Raw genomic sequence first — 22245 nt, 5'->3', positions numbered from 1 at the left:
CCGTGTTGTCCGACGGAAATTGCACAAGTCAGCAAACACACTGCAACCAAAGTACCCACTTTGAGCAGGTGTTTGTGTGTCAACAGAGCAGTTCAAACATTTTCCCACACTCGTGTCAGGCAAGGGACGAGGACCAGTTGAAAACGAGTGCTGACAATATCCTGCTAAGCTGAAATTACCAGGAACAGGAAAGAACTGAGCTGCTAGTAAGTAATTTAATTTCAGGAAATTGAGGTTGAAGTGGAGCTGGTAGCAATAGCAAGGGGTGTGCATCAAAGTTCTACAAACTAAATCGAACTGAACTAACTGAATTTGTTAATTGCTAAAACAATATTTATCCTAATGGTAACTCTTCCACAAACTTTATATTTATTCTCTTTTATTACACTGCACTCAACTGAACACTAATATATTTATGATCCATTCAATTATCTTTCAATCATTAGGTAACTGTTATAAGTAGTTAACGTTTTAGATTAAAACTTAGATAAGCTTGATAACGGCGTTGGCTACTAAGGCAGCAGAATATTAAGAAGAAAATTGGATTGCACTTTCAATGACATACTTGAAAAGATTAGATTCAATGAATTAAAACAAAAAATATGCTTTTATTGTCTTAATGATTGCTTTTTGTCAGATTTTATAATGATTGATTTATTGATTAGTTTTTACTTTAAGCTCATTAAAACAAGGTACTTGAAACCAAACCCTGGGAACAAAAAGTAATAATAGTAAATGAGCATGGACATTTATTTTAAAACTCAGCTAACAACGTTAAATTCTTTATAATATTGCCAAATAGTTAAAACAAAGAAAACATCATCAATTAAACAACAAATAAAGTAGTATGACTGTAAAATATCAAGATAATATAAATATTTTTAAATTCTTTGGAAATAAAAATTTGATTTATGTTTTCGTCTTTATATATTTAAAAAAATATTTCCACAAGCCTTAACATTACTTATAGTTTTCTTTTAAAATTATTTAGTTACTCATAACTGCATTTCATCCGTTCGAGCTTTGTTGGGATATGAAAATAAACACTATTCTTGTATCTTTTGTTCAACAAAATTCGTTCAGATATTTAAAATATAGAACATTATATTTCCATCGCTTTTAGTTCATTGATCAGTGCCGGCACTTCTTATTGTTGTTGTTTTTTTTATACGAAATGAAAACATAAAACCCAAACAGAGCAACAATCGTTCTCCCACTCTCTTGACTTACTCTCTCGAGAATAATTTGTTGCCGCTCACTCAGCAAGGTCGGCAACATGTTGCTGTGGTGCACAGTGGTTTCTTATAAGAAGTACAATATTTTAAATATTATAAAATGTTCTTTACTTATTTTAGAATAATCTGCAAACAGGATTTTTTCATAATAATAGCGTGAAAGTAAACTTCATATATTAACATATAAAATTAAACAAATCTATAAAAATCATATATTTTATTTATTTAAGCCTAACAAATTAAATAAATAAATATGCAATTTTAACACATGAAGTTCAAATTAGATTCATTTTGCCAACCATTTCCTATCATAAATAAAGGTATAACTTTATATATTTTTAAATATAATGTATAAGTATAGCTCAAATTAATAATTTAAAAATAAAATAACAAAAAAAGAAAATGGTTTGCTTGCATTAGATGTATTCGCAGATGATAAAAATTGAAATCAGAATTTTTGGAACTATGTTTTTGAACAACGAACCACTGTGCAGTGTGTGCGTCTGTGTGGGTTAGTGGCCCTCAGCCTGTTGGACTTTTGGTTGTTCAGTCTCAGTTCTGATTGGAACGTGCACGGGTGCGGTTCACTGGCGGTTTTCCGACGGTTCACAGGCGGTTGTTTGCTCGTTGGACGCGATTTTCGCGCGTTTCCTTGCTTTTTTGAAGCGCCAGTGTGTGTGTGCGTGTATGTGGCAGTGTTGATGTGCATTTTTTAAATAACATGTGCCATTAGGCAATGTGTCTTTAATGAATATTATTCATTGATATAAATGATTTGGAAGTAAACACAGGCGAAGGAGTCACAACTAACCATTAGGTAAAGTTTCACTTCCAACGAACCGTATAATAAATAATGAAGAAATCATTGAACTGATTTAACTGTTAGATTCGTAACAATATATCAATTAAAAAAAGAACCCCTCAAAAAAATTTAATACAAATCTCAATGATAAGCTTTTAAGTTGGAACACCACTCAACTTCTTTATGACATCCCACAAGTGATTTCCCTCTTTTGCAAACCTCGAAATCAATTCAAAGTGGAACAACAGAATATAAACATTGAACTTGGGGGACCGACCGGCACGATCTGCTTTCCTATAATCAAGTGTAACTAATTGCCAAGCTCAATAGCGACTGAAATTAGCTAAAAATACAAAAAAAAAAAGAAACAAAATAAATAGAAAACACAAAAATACATAAATACGGTGCGAGAACGCGATCTAACGAATCTGAATGGGTAGCGATGGATCGAAAAGTATATTCAACGACCTCTCTCGCGCTCTCTTTGATAGCGCTAATCGTATCTGATTTCGGTTTTTATAAAATATTTATTTCCATTTCAATTTCGGCTAGCCGTTTGTTAATTAAATAATGCCACTTGCCGCAAAGGCAAAACACCAGCAAGTATCTCCAATTTGAATGTATATTGTATGAAATGGCAAATATAATTTAATGCTGCTTTCAACTTGGCAGCTGGTGGCAAATTTCTGCGTCAGTTCTGGTTGTTATTGTTGCTATTTTTTTGTTGTATTTTTTATTTGCAATTTTTTTTTTCAACGGCCGAACGAGTTGATCATCGCCTATGTGTGAATGTATGATGAAAGAAGTGATACAAAAAACAAAAAAATAACAAAAACATATACATAAGTGAATATATTTTCCTATACATTTATTTATTATCTGAAACGTGTGAGTGTGTGTCTGTTGACTTTGGCATTATTAGTATTTTTAGTTGCATCTCTTTTAATACATTTTGTGTCCAATAATTTGAGATCTAGGTCGATGGATTGATTCAAAGAATTCGTAATTAAAAGTGAATGCTAGAATGAATGTTATTTTTTTTTAGAGTTTCCAGAACTGAATAATATATTAATTTAATTAAAGAGCCGCATAATAGTATCAACAATGACCTTAGCCAATGTCCTTCTGTTTATGTTTCATAATTTCGATTTATTTTTAAATCTTAACCACACACTTAACAACACCAACTCATCCAATTCGCTTGGCTCTAAATAAATCAAGTTATAAAAGTGTTCTCGCAGATTTTGTTTTGGCTCACGGCTCTGCATTAATAAATTAACGCCCCCACTCAGTGTTGCTTATTTTTTTTTTCCAGTTTCTATTTTATCTTTATGGCCAAGAACCGAGTTAAGATTCTATAAAAAATGCCATGCTTTGTATATAAATATGAAACATATGAAAAAGTAAAAATAAAACCAAAATCAAAGCCACTTGGCATATGCTGTGTTACCTTCGATAACGAATTGAAGAAGCGACCGGGGCGGCATTATTTTCGGGGTTCTCGACATTATCAAAAAATGGCGATAGCGCCGATAAAATACTTTATTGAAGCCGGCACTAAGTCCAATGAGACAAATTGTATTTTAAATTTCTGCCAAATTTGTTTTATCTTTTCTAATCGAATGGCGGTATAAAATTAGGGCCAAAATTAACCAGTCTTAAATGCAATAAAGTGTTTGAGTTGTCACAACATTCTGCAGGCTAACATTTATTAAAAATTAAATATTTCTATATATTCAGTGAGTCATTAGCAAGTGGATTGCAGGAATATTTATAAAATATCTTATATCTCTCGCCTCATTGCCTTACAATTTTTGAATCAATTCAAGTCTGAGAATATCCTATATTCGGTTCGAGGGCTTGGCTAATTTAAAGCATTTAAAAATTCAACATTTTCAACGGATGTTAACACTAGCTAACAAAACTTAATTAATCTCCCAAAAGGAATGGTTTTTAAATTATTAATTGATAGAATAAATTAAGTTACAATTTATTCCTGGTGTTATTTTAAATATAACAAGAAAGGAAGCTAACTTCGGCACGCCGAAGTTTGTATACCCTTGCAGATATTATTTCATTACATTTTACCTATACTTATTATGTTTACAGTTTGACAGTTACAGTTTTGCATTTCCAGCTTTACATTTTCCCTACATCTACCGATCGTTTATATGGCAGCTATATGATATAGTTGTCCGATTTTTTTTAAATTTATACCAAAATTCTAGAATAATAAAATAAGCTTATATCCCGGAGTAGATGAAAATACGTTGAAAAACAACGAATCTATAATTTTTTTTCTATTAATTTCCCGAGCGTTCCTATGGCAGCTATATGATATAGTCGTCCGATTTTCATAAAAATTTTACCAAAATTCCGAAGTAATATAAAATGGCCATATCTAAAAAATGGTGCAAAATGTTAAAAAACAGCAAAGTTATAATTATTTTTCTAAAAATATATCGAACATTTGTATGGCAGCTATATGATATAGTCGTCCGATCCGGCCCGTTCCGACATATATAGCAGTGAGAGCATATAGAAGACTATATGCAAAGTTTCATTGAGATAGCTTTAAAACTGAGGGACTAGTTTGCGTAGAAACGGACAGACGGACAGACGGACAGACGGACAGACGGACATGGCTAGATCGACTCGGCTGTTGATGCTGATCAAGAATATATATACTTTATAGGGTCGGAAACGTCTCCTTCACTGCGTTGCAAACTTCTGACTGAAATTATAATACCCTGCAAGGGTATAACAAAATAAACCCTGGGGTTTTTCACTTTGCCTGCCTAGTGTTTATGTTTGTATGAACATATTTTTGTATGTTTCGCACCATTTCCTCTGTGACTTTGTCAAGTTTAAAAAAATTTGTGAAAATTGCGTTTTTATTTACCCACACAAGTGCAGCAGCCGTTGCAAGTGTGTGCGTTGCGTGTGTGGCACATTGTTGCTTTTCCTTAGGTCACAGCACATAGTTTCTTATTTTCACAAGATCTCCGCCGCTATATAGTATTATCCGTATATACCTATACACACATATATGCCAACGGAGCGTATTTATATTTATTTCTCGTTTGAATTTAATTAAATTTGCACATTTGTGTTAAATTTCCAACACATGTGCCCGGTGTTCGTCTCTCGTGCTCGGTGTGAGTATGGGTGTCTATCTATGAGGGCCTTTCCGTCAGTCGGCCGATGTGTCTGTCTACGTGTCCGTCTTTCTGTGTGTGTGTGTGAGGTGTGTGTGTGTGCCCCCTATGTGTCAACCTAGACGCCTAATCAAACAACAACAACAATAATCAAAGCAATAGCAGCCAAATTCCCAACCCTACACAAAGAAAAGAGAACGAAAGAAAATGTTTAATCAGATTTTGAGGCATGAAAAGGTTTTACCCTTACTGTTTAAACCCTGTTATCTTTATAAACTATAATATTTTAAAGAAATTTAAAACTTATCAATCACTTTCACTATTAAACTGATAATATATTATTATTAGATTTAAGTTTAAGTCACATTAAAACTAATTCTTACACTTTCCAGTAATTTTAATTCCAAGTTAATTTTTCAAATCTTTTAAATTCCATTATAAAACCAACATTTCTCTCTGTGTAATAAAGAACAGACACAACAAAATGTATAATAAAAATGTGTAATGACGGGGAACTAGAGTAAAGCGCATCAAAATAAAAACAAACACAAAGAAAAACACGAAAAGCCATACTATAACAGATAAAAGAAACTAGAGGGATTTATTAAAAAAAATTCTCAGGGGATTTATTTTTACCCTGCCACCATGAAATCAAAAATATGTACATACAACAAAAACAATTCGTAAAGCGTAATTATACTTAATCGAAAGAGTGTCTCTGCAGTTGAAAAATATTGTGAGAAAGTGTTTTTAAATTGCTGTAGGAAAGCATTAAATTGAATGGAATGAAGATAACATCACAAATGTTCAAACTTTTTCTTAATGGCACTGAGAGAGATTATTTATCAGACTGCAGTTTTCTCAATTGAAAAGTTTCCAGTAGAGGAAGGTTTTCCTTATTTAAGAGAAATACCCAACAATGTGTTTACTTTTTTCATGTAATAAACCGCATTTATTTATTGAATGGTTAGCAGCAGTGGAAAATCTAACAACAAAATTTTCCATTGTGTTGGAAACTCCAGAGAAATTGGTTCATTTATTTGGTTGTATACAGGAAATGTATTTTTTAAGGAGTTTTATGGACTTAAATCGTGCATTTATGAGTCCGTTAACAAATTAAGATATAAATGGGACAAAATATAAAATTTAAAGATAAAAATATTTAAAGATATATCAAGGGTTCTTACAGAAATATTATAATAGAAAAAATATATATATTATATGGCGCTGTTATAAATTTGTATTTTTAACTATAAATCCAAAACTATAATTAGCTAGTTTCGTTTCGTTAAAAATCAATGCCCCTAACTGTTTTCAGTTCAAGTTCGCTGCCGTGGGGCGTGACTTGTTGACGTAAATAATTCGCAGCTCTAAGGCTGATGTATTTCTGTTGAAATATATTGCCTACACACTTGTCAGTTATTGCAATCAATAATTTAAGTGCAGCGAATTTGTCGAAAGTTCTTACACACAGATTTGTAGGCATTTCCTTTCACACTTGTCCGACTTCAGAATGTCAAATGATCGCGCAACGTGTCTCAGCAGATCTTGGCAGAAATTGATTTATTTGGCCATAACGCAGGGGCCGCAGAAGCAAAAATTGATTTCGTTTGTGGCCGAAAGCATTTGCACAAATCTTTGGGCTGGGCCGCTCCACTGGTCACCGCCAAATGGGCGCGAAATTTAATTTTATGGCAAATCAGGTTTGTCTTGCACATTGCACAAAAATATTTCATTTTGACACACAAGTATTTCAGCGAAATAAAGAATCCAAATTGCATAGCACTCAAATCTGTATTCGAAAATCCATCTCTCCATTTTCTCAGAGGGCTTTTTGCCATTGTTTATTTTTGCTCTTAATTACCTGTTGTTTCGGCTTTGGCAGCCACTGCCCCGTCGTTTCCTTGATAATTCGTATGTTTTTATTTTGGCCACTTTTATTTTTAGACTTTTGATGTCGGATGGCTTTTATGGCCGGCCGCGGCGGTAGCTAATAAAATTGCTTAGCACATATTTCAAACATTTCTCTCGGATCCATAAATGAGCAATTAAAGCTTATCTTAATGCGATCATCGCGGCGAATGGAATGTGCAGCTTCCAATGGATTAGCGGGTGCTGGAGAGACATTTGATTAAATTGTCCTCTCAAGGTCTTTTTTGCTTATGACTATGAGCTGTAGATGAGATGAGAATGTGCTATGGACTATCTGCAACTGAAAACGGTATAAACTGGACAAGCCGGTTCGAATTGGTTCCAAAATGCCAACTACTTGATGCCTAATAAGTGGAATGAGCCTCTATTCATTACTCTTGAGGCATTAATTAATTAATAGGAAAATAAATACCACTTAATAAAGTCATTAACTAAATAAGCAATAAATTAAAGAACTAAATTATTGACAGTCTAGCATTTTAATCATAAAATGAATATGTTTTCTTAGCTTGGAGTTTATAACTTAATTTAAGAGTTAAAAAAACTCTTTTTTTTAGGTCATATTTAGTTTTAAGCTGTCTGTAGAGCTTAGTGCTCTAGATATTATTAAATCAGAACCTTAATTTACTGTAATAAATACTTTCTTTTAAACAACTCGCACTGTATTAGCCATTTTCACAGCATATTTCCTTTAGCATCCTTTCGTACCGCCTCTTAATTAGCTCAACTACATGCCAGACCCTAATTGATGTTTTCCCTATAAGTAGTTTATGCATTCTGTGCCAAATCAAATTAAACACCATCAGGCAAAACGGCAAGAGTCACGCATCCACCCACCAATTGCAATTCAAGGCAAGCTGGGACGTGCCAAGGCGAAACCACAGAACTAGGGGCTTGAATCCGCAAGAACCACCCAAACCACACCAGCCACACCCCACACACACCCCTCACACACACACAAACAAAAACCACACACATATACACCCACCCAAAGGGCGATGGTTACCCTAATTCGCATTTAAATGGCTCTCAGGCAGCGGTCGGAAAGGTTTGGCTAATGAATCAGCATTCATAGGCCAAGAGCAACAGAAATTTATGTACATATCGTCTATTTGTTTTTTTGTATATTTTTTTTGGCCAGCAATTTGAGCTTAGAAAACAAAAATTAGCTTGCTATTGAGGAGTCCTCCTGACCTGCTGTGGTCCAACACTGCGTATACTCGATGCCATTGTGGCTGGGCACTTCGAACCCCATTGCGCTTGAAGCATGCAAGGGCCTGTACTCGTTCTAATTGCATTGAAACCGAAATCTCTTTGCCGACGTTTTTGGGCATTCAATTAAAAAAGTTTCACAGAGCCCTTTTAAGTTTTAATTCACACTTTTGTTCCTCTCTTGGTGGCTTTTCTGAAATGTTACTTAAAGTTTAAGCTGGTTATTTGGACTGGCGTTGTTCTGGCTTGACCTGACATAAGCCAAGGCAAGCTATCCACAAAAATGTATTAGAAATTTCTGTGCCTTAACTTAATTTTTCTTAATTATAGGTTTTATAAGTTTTATGATTCAACTTTTTTAAAGGTTATTATTTTTATTAAAATGTGGGCTATATATATAGGGTATTTAAAGTTTCGGGTTCTCCAGCTGCCATTTTCTTTTTAGTGCTCAGCTTTACTCATAAGCAGATGTTCGCCTTTATGACCGTTCCAATAAAAGTTTCACCAGGGGAAAATTGGAGATGACCCGAGGTTGAAAACAAACATAAAACAGATGAACAAGTGGGAAAGATATTCAAGGATGGTGGAGAAAAGTATATGACTGAATAAAATATAAATTGAAATTGAATGCAATTTTAATTGAAATAAATAAGGTTAATCTAATTCAAGTTGAGTTGTTTAAAATATAACATTTTAAGGCAATTTATTATAACGAAACACAATCGGTATACTGTTTACACAAAAACCCTTAATACTTTCATCTTCAGTAAAAATGATAAGTATATCCGTAAAGTTTGTCCCATTATATATAAATGATGACAAACACCGAGCATCCCGCCAAGCTGAGGTGCTCAAGTTGAAATATGAGAGACACACGCTGGGCATCGCAATTCCCGAAAGCAGCGAAAAGAAAACTTTGGCCGCCCCCTCACCGTCTCCTCTGACACAACCCCTTGGAGTGGCGAAGGCAATAAACACAGGCGTAATCATTAATCATGCGCGATCAAAGTCAAAGATACAAAAAACAGACACACATACGTGCGAGCAGATACACAGACACACTGAGGGAAACCCACTTGTTCACGAATACTTATTCAATAAAATTGTTCACTGAGAAAAAAAAAAACTAGACGGCAACCGTCTCTTCATTCCGGGGATGTTAGAATCAGTTGGGAATTATATGTGGACTTGTGTGAAATTTTTGGCGTCATAAAGTTTAAGGCGAAATTTCACGGAATCTTTACCAACCAAAACAAGTGGAATTCGCATTTATATTAAGTAAGGAAATAAGCCAAGCCTAGCAAACGAAGCAACCTTTTCTCCCCGTGTACAATTGTTTGGGGAACAGGCGTCGTTACTCCTAGATTGATGCTTGGGGGTTACTTTAATCAATTTCAAACAGCAAACACAGAACACTTGGAGCCTCATCGCAGCAAAAAACGCAAGGCTCTTTGAGCAAATATTATTGTATATAAATGTTTATTAAAAGAAAGAAAGATGTATTGCTGCGGGAATATGGGGATTTTTCGGGTGATAAATGCTCGCGGCTAGCAAACAGACGACGCGTCGTCACATTTGCCAAATTGAAAATATTCACACACGTTTCTATATATACAGCGGATAAAGCCGCGAGACATTTTATGAGTGCACACCTTTAAAAATGCAATAAACGCGGCAATCGAAATGTTCAAATAAAAACAAAATAAAGCGGAAAATTTATGAGGCTTCGCTCCTCCTCCTCCTCCACCTCCAAGTATGCTGTTGCTCTGCTAACTTTGAAGACGATAATTATGATAATAAGTTAAATGCAAAAATTATGATAATTGGCCAACGAGATAGCTACGCCGTCGCTTTCAGTGCATTCTCCAGAAATATTAGCAAGCGCAAATGAGATTGCTCATCCGCCACGTTGGCCGGGTAGCTATAAAAGTATGGCAATGCCGGATATTCAAGGAAATGCACATTACACCGCCATATTTATGGCTTATAGAAAACTGCACAAATAACTTATAAAATGCTTGGCTCAAGGAAATTAAAGGCACGATGCCATAGACTTGTGAAAGGAGTTTGTTTACCCAAAAGAAAATGGGAAATATTTAGGTAATTTAAAGCCAATTGAGGAAGTACATTTTAGGGCAAAAGTTTCAATTGAAAGATAATTACGAATTTCCAAATGAAAGTTATCAGATTCCTCGTATTTGTAGTCTAAATAAATAGATATATAATTGAGTTTTGTGGCAAAATTTGTAAACAAACTGAAACTTTGTGTTTATCTTAGTTCGAGATCTACCTGTGAAAAGTTTGCAGTATTTATTTAATTTTATTTGAGAATAAAAGAATTTAAGAAACCAAAGTCCAACCTAAATATAGCATCGATTAGCATCGATTTTGTTGGAATTTTAAATATTTAATGTTTATACCAAAAACCAATTATAGAAACAAACTACTTAAATATCAAACATTTTATTTATTAAAACCTTAAACTACATCCTATAATTTTTTCTTAAAAAAATCTAGGGTATTATCTATTTGAAAATATCAAGGGTATTATTTAGTTGGGTATATAGTAGAAAAATGCAATTGAATATTTGCGAAAATCATAAACAAACTTGAACCTAATCTTTATATGAATTTAAGCAACCTGCAAAACGCTTTGTTTATTTATTTCCATTTCGCTTTATTTTTCCACCGCCACGCCGCTGCACTAAGCTGAAGCACCCCTCTTCTCGGCAATGCCGGAGCGTAAACAAACCCCCTTAAAGAAAGGAAAACAAAAAGCGAAAACACGGACCGGCGAGCAAAGCCAAACAAAACAGTTCTGAAAAGAGAGCTAAACCCATACGAGTCCAACTAAATGCGGCCGAACAATGGATCTACGTATATTTATTTATGAGTAGTTTCAGTGAGTGCTCTTGTGTTCCTAGTGTGTTTTTTTTTGCGGGTCAAACGCGTGGTCGCCTTTCGCTGGCTGCCTGTTTAAAAATGTGAAAAATCTACAAGTGGCCACAACAAAAGCGGGACTGCGGTGGAAATGACAATGAATTTGAGTTGGACTTGGAGCTTATCAGTAGCACCCATTATATGTCCCATCTAAGGTCTTTCCACAAGGCCAAAATTAAATGAAAATAAACTATTGACAAAGAGGATGCAGGGAGGACTATTGAAATTGTTTTGATAATTTTATAGAGGCATTTAATTGTAGTTATTTTTTAAAGAGTCAAAATGTAAGGTAGAAAATTATTAATTCCATTTATACTTTATATTATTTATAATTATTTGAGGCATATATTTTATACAGAGAAGACCTAACATGCTAATTATTTTAAAACCAAATTTAGAAGTTAATATAAAAATGTAGTTTTATATTATCTTTTATTTTCTATAAATTTAAATTATATATTTCAAAGTATTTTTTTGAAGGCAAAATGTATTATTTTGGTTGACTTCCGTTTAGGATTGTTTTAAACCAAGTTTGTTTTTGAGAGCTTCACTTCACTCCAAATTAAACTGACACAATTTAACTTGGCCAAAAGATGCAGCCGTAAACAGCGAAGCGAAAACGCTGAGCATTTGTGGGTAGCAGAAACTTTTACCAACTTGAATGAACAACGGTGGCACCAAAGTGTAGTTAGTTCGGTGGCTTGACAAAGGCAGAAAAAACTTTGTCTCTGCCCCAGTCATTCGGTGGGAGAGGGGAAAGGACAGCTGGGTGGGAGTGTCGCATCTCGCATGTCGCATGCCTTAAGGATATGCGAGAACTTTAGCCGAGTTCGCTTGACATACTGACATTTGGACACTGGAGCAAAGCTCTAAAGACTCGTAAATATGCTTACAAATCAAACTTTTTTGGGATAATTAAAATTGGTAAGGAAAGTGACAATATTTCTCTGGATTGTTTAAGGGAAATATATAATTTATATAAATTTTAAAAATTAATTAAGATATGAAGATATGATATAAAATTTCGTTAAAATAAAACTTTGGTGGAACACAATGAACTAAAAAGAGTATATCTATTGCCTGCATCTTGGTTAAAAGTTACATACTTTTGTTGTGTTCTGAAGTATGTTGGGCTGAAAACTTTTCTAATTGCTGCATAGACACTTTCAAGCCAACAAAGGCCAGTGTATTTACATACAGAAAAACATACGTTTTCTGGGTACAGAAAATATCCAAGAAGAGCTACGTGGAATTGGGTTAGAAAAAGGCTTGCCCAGAAACAAAATTTAACAACATCAAACAAGATGAACAACAAGTTTGTAGCTGTCACTTATAGCTGTTGCATCTTGAATTTCCTTTCGGAAAACTAAGAAACGGAGATATATTAAATGGATACTAGGAAGCAGGACTAAGTGGAAATTTCATGAATATTATTTTACGACCGATATAAAATATTATCATTGAAAATAAAAGAGTTTAAAAAATATTATTGATAATAATTCAAGTTATTTATTATCACAATAGGAAAAGATTTGTAATATCCTGACTAACCCATTACTCTTCTCACTTCCTTTCCATTTCGCTCCAGTACTCTCCCATTCTTTGTGTCAATTTCCGCACGGAAGGAAAGAGTGTGCCAGGCTCGAGGCCGAGGAGGAGCGTCCCGGAGCGGTGCCCGGGGCAGGGCGAGGCAATCGAAACGCGCAGCTGGCGGCTGTGAGGAGTGCCCGCTTCCGGCTTTCCGCCTCCACCGTTGTTCGCCATGGTAGAGCACAATGCGGAAACTGCGAGAACGGAAAACGGAAATGCAACGAATCTGATTGTTAAAGTCGGCGGAAATGCAGGGCAGCCTAGGACGATGACATCATCAGCGGCTAAGATGGCGGAGGCGTTGTCCGCCTCCTTGGCGGATTTGAGCGAGAATGGAACCACGGGTGAGTGTGAAAATCCGATGAATTATTTCTTGAATGGAAAAATATAATTCGAATTAAATTAGTTTCATAAAAGGAACTTTGTACAGTGAAGGTTCCTTAATTCGAACTTTGTGTAGAAGAAATTTAAGGGAAATCTCTTGCTTTTGAAAAAGAAAATGTTTGGGATGTGTTGGAACCATCATCACTGGCCAGTTATTATTATAAAATAATGTTCAAATTTTTATATACTTTAGTAATACTGTATCTTAACTTTCTGAGGCTGCTGGTCTATTAAATAAGCCTCGAGCTTGGTTGCCATTCATCCTTCAGCCAGCTCAGGGCCAGTCTCGCTGGTTGCCTTGGTTTGGTCTTTAAATTGAATTGCCAGTCTGCCCAACCCAAGTTCCCTAGTCCCCACCGACCACTACCAGTTCCAGTCTCATTCCCAGCCCCATCCCAATCCTCGGCTCACTCCACAACCCTCTCTGCCCGGCTGATGTAACCCCGAGCGCTACTTAATTTGGGCTTGTCACGATAACATCAGGCTCTCCCCGTTTCCAGCGTGTCGCGTTTGGTGTTTTAATTAAATTTACCCCACTCGCGCGCCTTTCATAATCATAATCGTAATTATGACGATAGAACAGTTCTTTTACTATACATTTTTGATTAATTTGTGTCCGCGCAACGCGGGTTAAGTCCAAAAGTCAAAGGGCCAAAAGTCAGGGAGAATTTATACGAGCTTTGTGTGGGCTAAGATGGAATGAAGTAGTTTAAACTTGATACTCAAGCTGAAAGCAATCCATGGTTTAAGCTTCAGCATGAAGTCCACACTCATCAAAGTAACTTAGCTAAGATAGGCACAGCTAAAGCCAGGATTCCGTAATTCGTATGTCGCACTCCACTGTTGGTAGCAGCTCTTGTACATGGCTCTAAGCAGTTGGTACATTTTAATTGATCTGTTACATATTGTTTTTGCCCAACAAGTATCGTGCATCCCAGTTCCGGCGACCAGAAGCAGCAATACTGATGTACAGGAACTGTTATTAAATAGTCAAAATGGGGGACAGAGTAATAGTTATGTAAGGCTGACTTACCGACTACTGCGTAACTTTTGGGAACGCACTGTGGATACCCACTCTCTGCCTCGGTAGAACTCTCAATCGCGTTATTATCCTTTGCATCGCATGAGTAGCCAGTAGTTGTGAACTTCTTAGGAAACTCCTTTGCCGAGCAATCTCCACAGGTGTTAGAAATTTGTGACCCTTTTACAAGCAAAAGTAATTTCGTAGTGGTATCGTAGAGTAAATATACTTACACTCTAGTTCCTCTTTGGTAAGATCATTTCCTTTACTGTGCTCCAAAGTAATAAGTACCAGAAAGACCAACTTCCACATTTTATAAATTTAGAGTTTGGAATTCGAATGAATTCTCAGAGCCTTCTGAAATGGAAAATAAGATTTTTGAGGGGCAGAGCCAAAGGTATAAAAGCCAGGATTCTGTAATTGGTATGTTGCACTCCACTAGAAGCAGCTCTTGTACATGGTTCTAAGCAGTAAGTACATTTTAATTGATCTGTTTCGTATTGCTTTTGCCCAAGAAGTACACTGCATCCCAGTTCCGGCGACCAAAAGCAGCAATATTGTTTTATAGGACCTGTTATGTAATCAAAAAGGGGGATCAAAATGGGGGACAAAGTAATAATTATTCGAGGCTGACTTACGTAGAACTGTGTACATTTTGGGAACGCATTGCGGATACGAATACCCACTCTCTGTCTGGATAGAATTCACCTCAAGTGCGTTTTCATCCTTTTCATGACAAGTGTGGCCAGTAGATGTGAATTTCTTAGGAAACTTCTTAATCGAGCAATCTCCACAGGTGTTAGAAATTGGTGATACTTTATATGTAAAAAATAATATCCGATACTTAATCACTTATTAGTTGCGTAGAGTAAATTTTCTTACCATCTTGATCCGCTTGTGTACTTTTGTGCACCAAAGTAATAAGTACAAGAAATATCAATTTCCACATTTTATAAATTTGAATTTGGAATTCAAATGAATAAATCAGAGCCTTCTGAAATGGAAAAGAAGATTTTAGGGAACTGGATTTTATAACCATTTTTATAAGGCATAAAATGCCCATTGTTACAGTTTTTTGAAAGAATAATTCCAATATTGTTATAATAGAACGAAATTCAAGTCCTACGGTATAAAATGACCTTAGATCCAAAATTTCCAATAATGAATTTAAATCTCCTAAGTTCGCACTTCGAATTTACATTTTCTACAGTTTAAATAAATTCTTTAAATTATTAATTAATTATTTAAAGCCGTTTGATCTTTTGGGGAAACTTAAATAATTATAAAATAATATATAAATTTCCATTTATAGTAAAAATCAGATGAGTAACGAGCATTTTAGGAGCAGTGCCCGAAGGTGGGACCAAAATAAGCTACATTTTATGTTTGCATATATATATTTTTTAGCATGAGGGTTTGTTGTCCATTTGACCTCTTGTTGTACATGTCATCAGTTGAACATGAAAGACGAAAGGATTTTGATGTTGGAATAAAATAGCCTTAAGGATTTATTTGGTTTTTGTTTTGGTTCTTACAGTAAAACTTGTTGCGAGGAAAAGAAGTACAAAAAATCGAATTAAATTAAATTTTAAATTCTTTAATATCAAATCCTTATTTAATTTTTAATTATAATTCTCGACTATTGCGCTGTTGCCTCTTCAGTAAATAAAACGATATGGCCGTGAGAAGGGAATAGGTTGTCGATACTATTAAAAAAAAAAAAATGTAATTAGCCAAATTACTACAGTTAAAAGTATTTATCGTCTCACCACAAACTAAGACTACATATATCCAGAATAATATGCCATTGGTTAGATTAAGTTTTGCATATATATTTGTCTTTAAGGCGCAGGATACTGAGCCATAGATGAGGGCGTATATTAGGTAGCATGCCTCGATAATAGCGTAAACCAAAATGGGATTGATCGCTGTCTGTTAATTTGAAAATTATATTATATTTTATTAATATATAACACCGAAAGCTTACTTTAAGCACTGAGTAGGATAAGCACATAGAGGCAATCAAATGTAGTGTTCCCCATAAAAGGTTTGGCCAGACTGAAAGCCAAAAATAAACATTAAAAAGAGGAAAGTGGAAAATCATAATTGTTACCTGATGCCTCCGTAATATCATGATATTCCCTCAGTCCTAAATTAAAAGTGTTTTAAGCATATATAAGTCCTTAATTGAGCCAAACTTACGAAAGAATTCCATCATGTTTAAGAAGCCATGGAATAGCGTGAAAATGGATATGACAATACAGCCTATGCCTAAGCTAAGACACCAGCAAAAATGTTTTAAACATAACATTTTCTTTTTTTCTTATTTTCCCTATTTATGGACAAGAAATCCAATGATATAAAGCTTCACAATACTAGCTTCACGTTCAAAATTTATAAAAAAAAAAAACAAACCAAATAATTAATCAACATTCTCAGTTTCTTTCTCCTTCAAATAGCGATAATAGGAAAATGTTATGTATATAAAATACAAAGTCATATCTGAAATCAAAAGTAATGTTTAAAATATTATTATTATATTTGTTAATGTATCCTTACCCAGCCAAACAACTACGTAAACCCAATATATAATATTATGCCAAATGCTTATATTTATTATAACATTTTTGCCCATTGCAGATGAAATAATACTGTATAAAATTAGGTACACAGGCTGAATGACTTGAAAGACCAGTGTTACCCAAAAAAGACAGAAACATTGCTAAAGGTCGTTAATTTTTTAATTTATTTAATGGTCTTATATTGAAAGTTACTTACCGACAGAACTGCATAGAAGAGCAGACAGGAAGCGCAGATAAACAATAAGTCAGCGAAAATTTGTAAACATGCGTGGAAAACATGAGCTAAAATGAAAGAAATTTTATAAATATTGTTTTAAATAAACATATAAACTTATTATTATAAATATAATTAATATAATTAGTATATATGTATATATACTTAGATATGTTTTTTTAATAGAACTAAGATAAATAAATAATTTTAATTCGGAAATTTAGATCGAATAGGCTTTTGATTCTGATCAAAAATATAAATGATTTATAGGTAAAAAATGACTATCACTGTTTTGAAAGCTTCTTATAATGAAGAGTTCGAACAAGGATTTCATAAATATATAAAAACCAATCTGTATCAAGAACCTCATATAGTTTCTTTTTTCTAATTAAACCTATAAATAATTAGTAATATAATACTGTGACATATCTTACCTTTATAAAGAACCTTTTACTCACCTGGAAATCTAGATTTGGTTTCACTATCGTAAGTCCCTATTTAAATAATATAATGGGAATATAAAATATTGTATATAATTATTAAGATTTTATTTACTATTAAGAATGTGCATAATGGTGTCAATGTTCATGTTAGACAAAAATAGTCCAACAAACGCAATTATAATACATCCAATTTGCAATGATACAATGAAACAACATTTTTTGGCCAGAATCATAGTACTTAAATTAAAGAATGTGACAGTTAAGGCAAAATTAACTAGTACAAAATTACCTAAACAAGTTTTCACGGAAATTTTTAAATTAAAAATCATATTTAAGATGAAAATCCTACGATAAAGAATACTAAAAATTTAGCTACCCAAAATTAAATAAAACAATTTAATCGGTTGTTTTGTCTTGATATTATGTTCGGTGTACCACATGGCGTATACGTAATTTATTTACATAGAGGAAGTCTTTGGGAAATCTTGTTATATTGCCCAGCCAACTGTTGGTGCTAAAGTCAAGCGAACTTATACCCCCCCTCTATACCGCCATGTCCTCTTGAGTGTGATGTGAGGAGTATTAACTTTTTTGCATAATTTCAATTTAAGCAATTTATATTATGGCCTCATTAGCATCAGCATTAGCCTAGAGTTTCCCGCTCGATGTGTGTGTGTGTCTGGCACGCGTGGAATCGTTTTCAGTTCTCATCAAGATGCTAATGAAATTATAAAGAAAATTGAGTCTGCCATATTAACACGGTCCAAGCTGTTATCATCACGCTGGCAGTCGTCTCATTTGATGGAACAGGTGCTGTGGGGCATGCTATAGGTATATATGTACATATATACAAGGAGTATTAAAATGAAGATTAATTGGGGCTGCAAATATTGTACCTCCTCCTTGTCAAGCATCTTATTTGTCTACACACGCCGGTCGGAATTCATCTGGATGCTTCTCAATATAATAATGAAAACTGACAATGAGAATGCAATACAAGTCTATCCCTGCAAGGACACACAATTATCCAAAGTTTGGCTCCTTGAAATAATCTTACCCAGAGTAATCAGCATCGCCAGGACATAAATTGAAATGGAGAGACCGCTGTTGAAGAACGGATTCCGACCGTATACTAGTCCATTGAAGACAACATAGTAGGCTATCATATGAATGAGGAACATTGTCATCCAAAGGACAACAAATTTCAAAAGTTTCTGTTGCAAAGTTAAAGTTCAATAGGGATCGAAACAAAGTGATTTCTTGCTCACCGCCAGAATACCTATAAGCAGGATTACCGCGGCTGCGATCATCAAAGCAATATGAAAGACAATGAACCATTTGGTAAATTTATCAGTTTTATTGGCTGTGGAAATACGTAACGGGAACGGTCAAATAATACGGCAAAAGCCCTTCTTACTTACTTTTCTTCCAAATAGCATCATCGACTATAATGCCAGCATTAATAAATCCGAAAAACAAGGTGTAGAATGAAATTACAATGCATCCAGTCTTTATTTGCATACAAAAGCAACATTTGCGTCTGATCAGTTTCCTGAACAATGATGGCATCAAAAATATAAACACTTTTGTATGTATAAATACGAATTTTAGTGTCATATTTGACAGTTAATTCTCGTAACTTTAAGCTGGAGAACCCTTTGGAATTCAAGACTGGCCTTTAGGTCAGTAAAGTTCATCTCTCTGCACAAAGACCTCATCCCTCCCTCAGAAACTTTGGCCGTACAAAACAGCAGCCGTTTATAAAATAAAGCTACCAATTGACTGGCAAAACAAAGATTGGCTTTTATGAAATAATCTCTGAAATATACCAAATTATAGATTAAATTATGAAGCTTTGAAATACAAAGTTCTTTCAATTAATAATTATTCCTACTAATTTATTTGCAAGTTATATTTTAAGCCTTAAGAATGACTTTCCAATTAGTCCAAAAACCAACAAATTTTAAATGGAAAACCGAAATTAATTTTGTCCCCAAATGAAACCATTTCTAAGAAATAAGACCTTCCCATAAGGCGAGCTACTAATGATGCTAATCTGATTTGTGTATTGTGTGCTCCCAGACTTCATTATCCTCGAGCAACATATGGCAGCTTATTTTTTGATTGATTGCAGCATCAATTTATTTGTCATTAATACCCCGACATCGAATCGAGTAAGCAACGTGTTGATGGCCCATTAAATGTCAGCCAAAAGAACAGATAGAAGAGTCGGTTTAATAAAAAGCCGTGGTCACATATCATGTGCCTCGTTGTCGCACACCCCTTCATGGATCGATCGAATCCAGGGCCATTCCGAATCTCTCTCATCCACTCCTGGCACCCAGGACAGCAGCTCATCTATCATCATTGGCCCGGGTATCGGTATTGGCCCGGGCGAGAGCTCCTTTCTATCCGGGAGTGCTTTTACTGTCCTCCTCTCTCCTCTCTCCTCTCTATAGCTTCGCCACTTGTTCACACCCTCGCACCCCGACTGGCGTATTTATAGCATCTTAATTGAATTTCAATTTTCAATTTCGCTTTTAATTGAATTCAATGAAAAAGTGTCGATGAAACGGTATTCAGCCATCCCTCATCCCCTAGCTGGGCTCCCCTCGTGACACTACACCCTGCACCCTGCAGTTGTTGTTGATGCTGTTTATTCAGCTGCCAGTTGAGCGCCGCCTGGCTGGCTCTCGATGGCGCCGTCCGGGCCACAAAGCGCCCGAGTGAACCTCAGGAACAGCACTGAGCGAAAAGATGGGTTAGATATGAACCTAGTTGCTTTAGGCTTATGAACGTAGCGATTTCAATGGGGACGATATATTTTTTTAATATTTTTTCATTGTACATTTATCATTATCATTATAATTATAATATTAAATAATTAATAAGAAAGGGTTATGTTAATGAAGAAACTATTATATGGGAAAATAATACAAGAAGAAATTTATTTCCTTGGCAACTTTACAGCTGCTCAAATGTCATATTTATATTCAAAGCAATAAACAACATTTGCTTTTCCCTCTGTGGATATCTAAAGTGTACTAAAACGACCCACAATTGGCTTGATGTGATTGCGCTCATATTTTGCACTCTGATTGGTTTGTGATTGACTGAAAAGTTGTAAATTGATTCGAGTGAGTGTAAGTGCGGGCCATAGAAAGATAAACAAACCCATTTCGGTGGTAAGTGAGTTGAGCAATAGACACGAACCAAAAAGTTGAACTCTATCACTCGCTATGAACATTAATTGTAGTTGGTCTTGTTACAAGGTTTTTTCCTTCGTAAAAAATATAGTACATCCAAACACCTGGCTTTCTTTTCTGTCCTATTCAAAAATATCTGTACCTGGCCATGTCTTCTTCGGAATTAATGTAGAAATGTGCCACATTTCAAGCCGGGTGAAAAAATCTGTCACCAGCGAAGCGCATCGGACAAATAGAAATTCAAATGAATGCAACTTGCATGCGAAATGAGGAATGCCGTGCACACACCTCTCAGAAGCGGAATGACAGCATCTGTAGTTGTATCTGTAGCTGTATCTGTAAAAGTATCTGGAGCTGTATATGCATTTTGTTGGCTGTCTGGCTTATTATGCGGGCTCTATACACATAACTCGGTCCTCGCTCATGAGTTTGCATTCATCATGCGGCAACACGTGTGTGTATCTGCGGCTCAGCCGTTATGAGATTTATGCCACTCAACAACACAAGACGAAATATCTCCGACAATAGACCCTTTTACATTTGCATGCTCTGGGGCTGAAGGTTATAGGTGCCAGCGATCTGAGTTACCATTTCCCCGGGCTTCCATGTGAGGGAAAAGCGAGAAATCCGCGAAATTGGCCCCCAAAGATAAAGCCCGGCAAACCAACAAAAGATGTATGCAAATTGCTTTGACAGTGAATATGCGCCCGGAGCAGTGTCAGCGTTTTATTGCTAAAATATGCACATTACGATGCCAGATTTGTGGGATCTGTCCCTTGATTGCCCTGCTCCAGGGAAAGGTTTGAGTTTTATTCAGAATAGCTGAAGAAATCATCGTTTAAGAGCAAATTGATAGGGGAGTTATTTCGGAATTCAATATTCATGTGAAGCACACAAGTGTCTTAAGGTTTTAGGTACTTTATCTAAAAAGGATGTGCCCTAATCTAACTTATAAGAAAATAGTGTTTTCCGAAGAGAAACCTTCAAATTTTGTATGTAGAATGCTTGAAAACCCATTGAAAAAGGAACTAACGTTGCGTTATATTTTATTATGAATGTGTAAGGAATATTATGAAATTTTAAAATTCACTCCAGTTTCCTTTTAAATATTTTTATTTTGGGAGTTTTTAAACCCTATTGTACGATGATTTATTTTCCCCAAAAAGATACCTTTCTAAGCTTAGGTTTCTAAAGTTTGCCTCTAAAAATAGCGTAATCTTGTGATTCTTTTCCCCCTTTGCTATAAAAACAGACTATGAACACCCATTGAGATTTCACACACTATGAGACCTTTTCGAAAATTGAAAGCTTAAGCGTTTTGGGTCTAATAGCTGATTGACTTGCGTGCCACAGAGCCGAAATGAAGGTAGCTAAAGGAAGAAAACGTAGGCAAAAATAAATACAAATTAGTGGAGGGTTTTGACTATAAGATACCTATTAAAATAGTATGTATTAAATAATTGATGTCTGAAATTGAGAATGTCTTAAAAAATGAAAGACTTTTTTGAAAAGTAAATTAAGTAAAA

General features: G+C 35.0%; 5 protein-coding genes and 1 long non-coding RNA gene across 11 annotated transcripts in view; 2 read left to right on the top strand and 4 right to left on the bottom strand.

Annotated features, from left to right (window-relative positions):
• The first annotated feature begins 1805 nt into the window (after positions 1–1805).
• Positions 1806–22245, top strand: part of Ac76E (adenylate cyclase type 2 Ac76E) — a 40209-nt gene continuing 19769 nt past the window's right edge. For all 4 annotated transcript variants that reach the window (XM_017178773.3, XM_017178772.3, XM_070285029.1 and 1 more), the window contains exons 1-2: positions 1806–2052; positions 12868–13213. In XM_017178773.3, the coding sequence (XP_017034262.1) occupies positions 13042–13213 (172 nt within the window). In that variant the 5' untranslated portion in view covers positions 1806–2052; positions 12868–13041. The remainder of the gene's footprint in view (positions 2053–12867; positions 13214–22245) is intronic.
• LOC108083115 (uncharacterized) lies at positions 13820–14832 on the bottom strand. 2 transcript variants are annotated; one of them, XM_070285031.1, is made up of 4 exons: positions 14753–14832; positions 14508–14631; positions 14287–14454; positions 13820–14229 (listed from the first exon to the last, which is right to left on the bottom strand). In XM_070285031.1, the coding sequence occupies exons 2-4, from the start codon at positions 14584–14586 to the stop codon at positions 14027–14029; spliced, it is 450 nt and encodes a 149-aa protein (XP_070141132.1). In that variant the 5' UTR covers positions 14587–14631; positions 14753–14832; the 3' UTR covers positions 13820–14026. The 2 variants fall into 2 exon arrangements, with proteins under 2 accessions (XP_070141132.1, XP_017034267.1); XM_017178778.3 differs by lacking the exon at positions 14753–14832 and having other exon boundaries at positions 14508–14722.
• LOC108083114 (uncharacterized) lies at positions 14952–16615 on the bottom strand. 2 transcript variants are annotated; one of them, XM_017178777.3, is made up of 6 exons: positions 16477–16615; positions 16388–16423; positions 16262–16332; positions 16044–16206; positions 15157–15268; positions 14952–15089 (listed from the first exon to the last, which is right to left on the bottom strand). In XM_017178777.3, the coding sequence occupies exons 1-5, from the start codon at positions 16583–16585 to the stop codon at positions 15246–15248; spliced, it is 402 nt and encodes a 133-aa protein (XP_017034266.1). In that variant the 5' UTR covers positions 16586–16615; the 3' UTR covers positions 14952–15089; positions 15157–15245. The 2 variants fall into 2 exon arrangements, with proteins under 2 accessions (XP_017034266.1, XP_041631190.1); XM_041775256.2 differs by lacking the exons at positions 14952–15089; positions 15157–15268 and adding an exon at positions 15856–15980.
• On the bottom strand, positions 16654–17781 carry LOC108083112 (uncharacterized). The gene is made up of 5 exons (XM_017178775.3): positions 17626–17781; positions 17529–17564; positions 17053–17138; positions 16834–16996; positions 16654–16776 (listed from the first exon to the last, which is right to left on the bottom strand). The coding sequence occupies exons 1-5, from the start codon at positions 17744–17746 to the stop codon at positions 16697–16699; spliced, it is 486 nt and encodes a 161-aa protein (XP_017034264.1). The 5' UTR covers positions 17747–17781; the 3' UTR covers positions 16654–16696.
• LOC108083111 (uncharacterized) lies at positions 18410–19141 on the bottom strand. The gene is made up of 4 exons (XM_017178774.3): positions 18935–19141; positions 18782–18876; positions 18571–18727; positions 18410–18520 (listed from the first exon to the last, which is right to left on the bottom strand). Exons 1-4 carry the CDS (start codon positions 19128–19130, stop codon positions 18429–18431), a joined length of 540 nt encoding a protein of 179 aa, XP_017034263.2. The 5' UTR covers positions 19131–19141; the 3' UTR covers positions 18410–18428.
• On the top strand, positions 18719–19352 carry LOC108083116 (uncharacterized). The gene is made up of 3 exons (XR_001771016.3): positions 18719–18854; positions 18950–19101; positions 19160–19352. It is a non-coding gene; the product is annotated as an uncharacterized lncRNA (long non-coding RNA).

Source organism: Drosophila kikkawai, chromosome 3L (assembly GCF_030179895.1).
Source record: "Drosophila kikkawai strain 14028-0561.14 chromosome 3L, DkikHiC1v2, whole genome shotgun sequence".
Taxonomy (NCBI): domain Eukaryota; kingdom Metazoa; phylum Arthropoda; class Insecta; order Diptera; family Drosophilidae; genus Drosophila; species Drosophila kikkawai.
The sequence above is the reverse complement of the archived record's forward strand: the minus strand, read 5'-3'. Positions and strand labels throughout refer to the sequence as shown.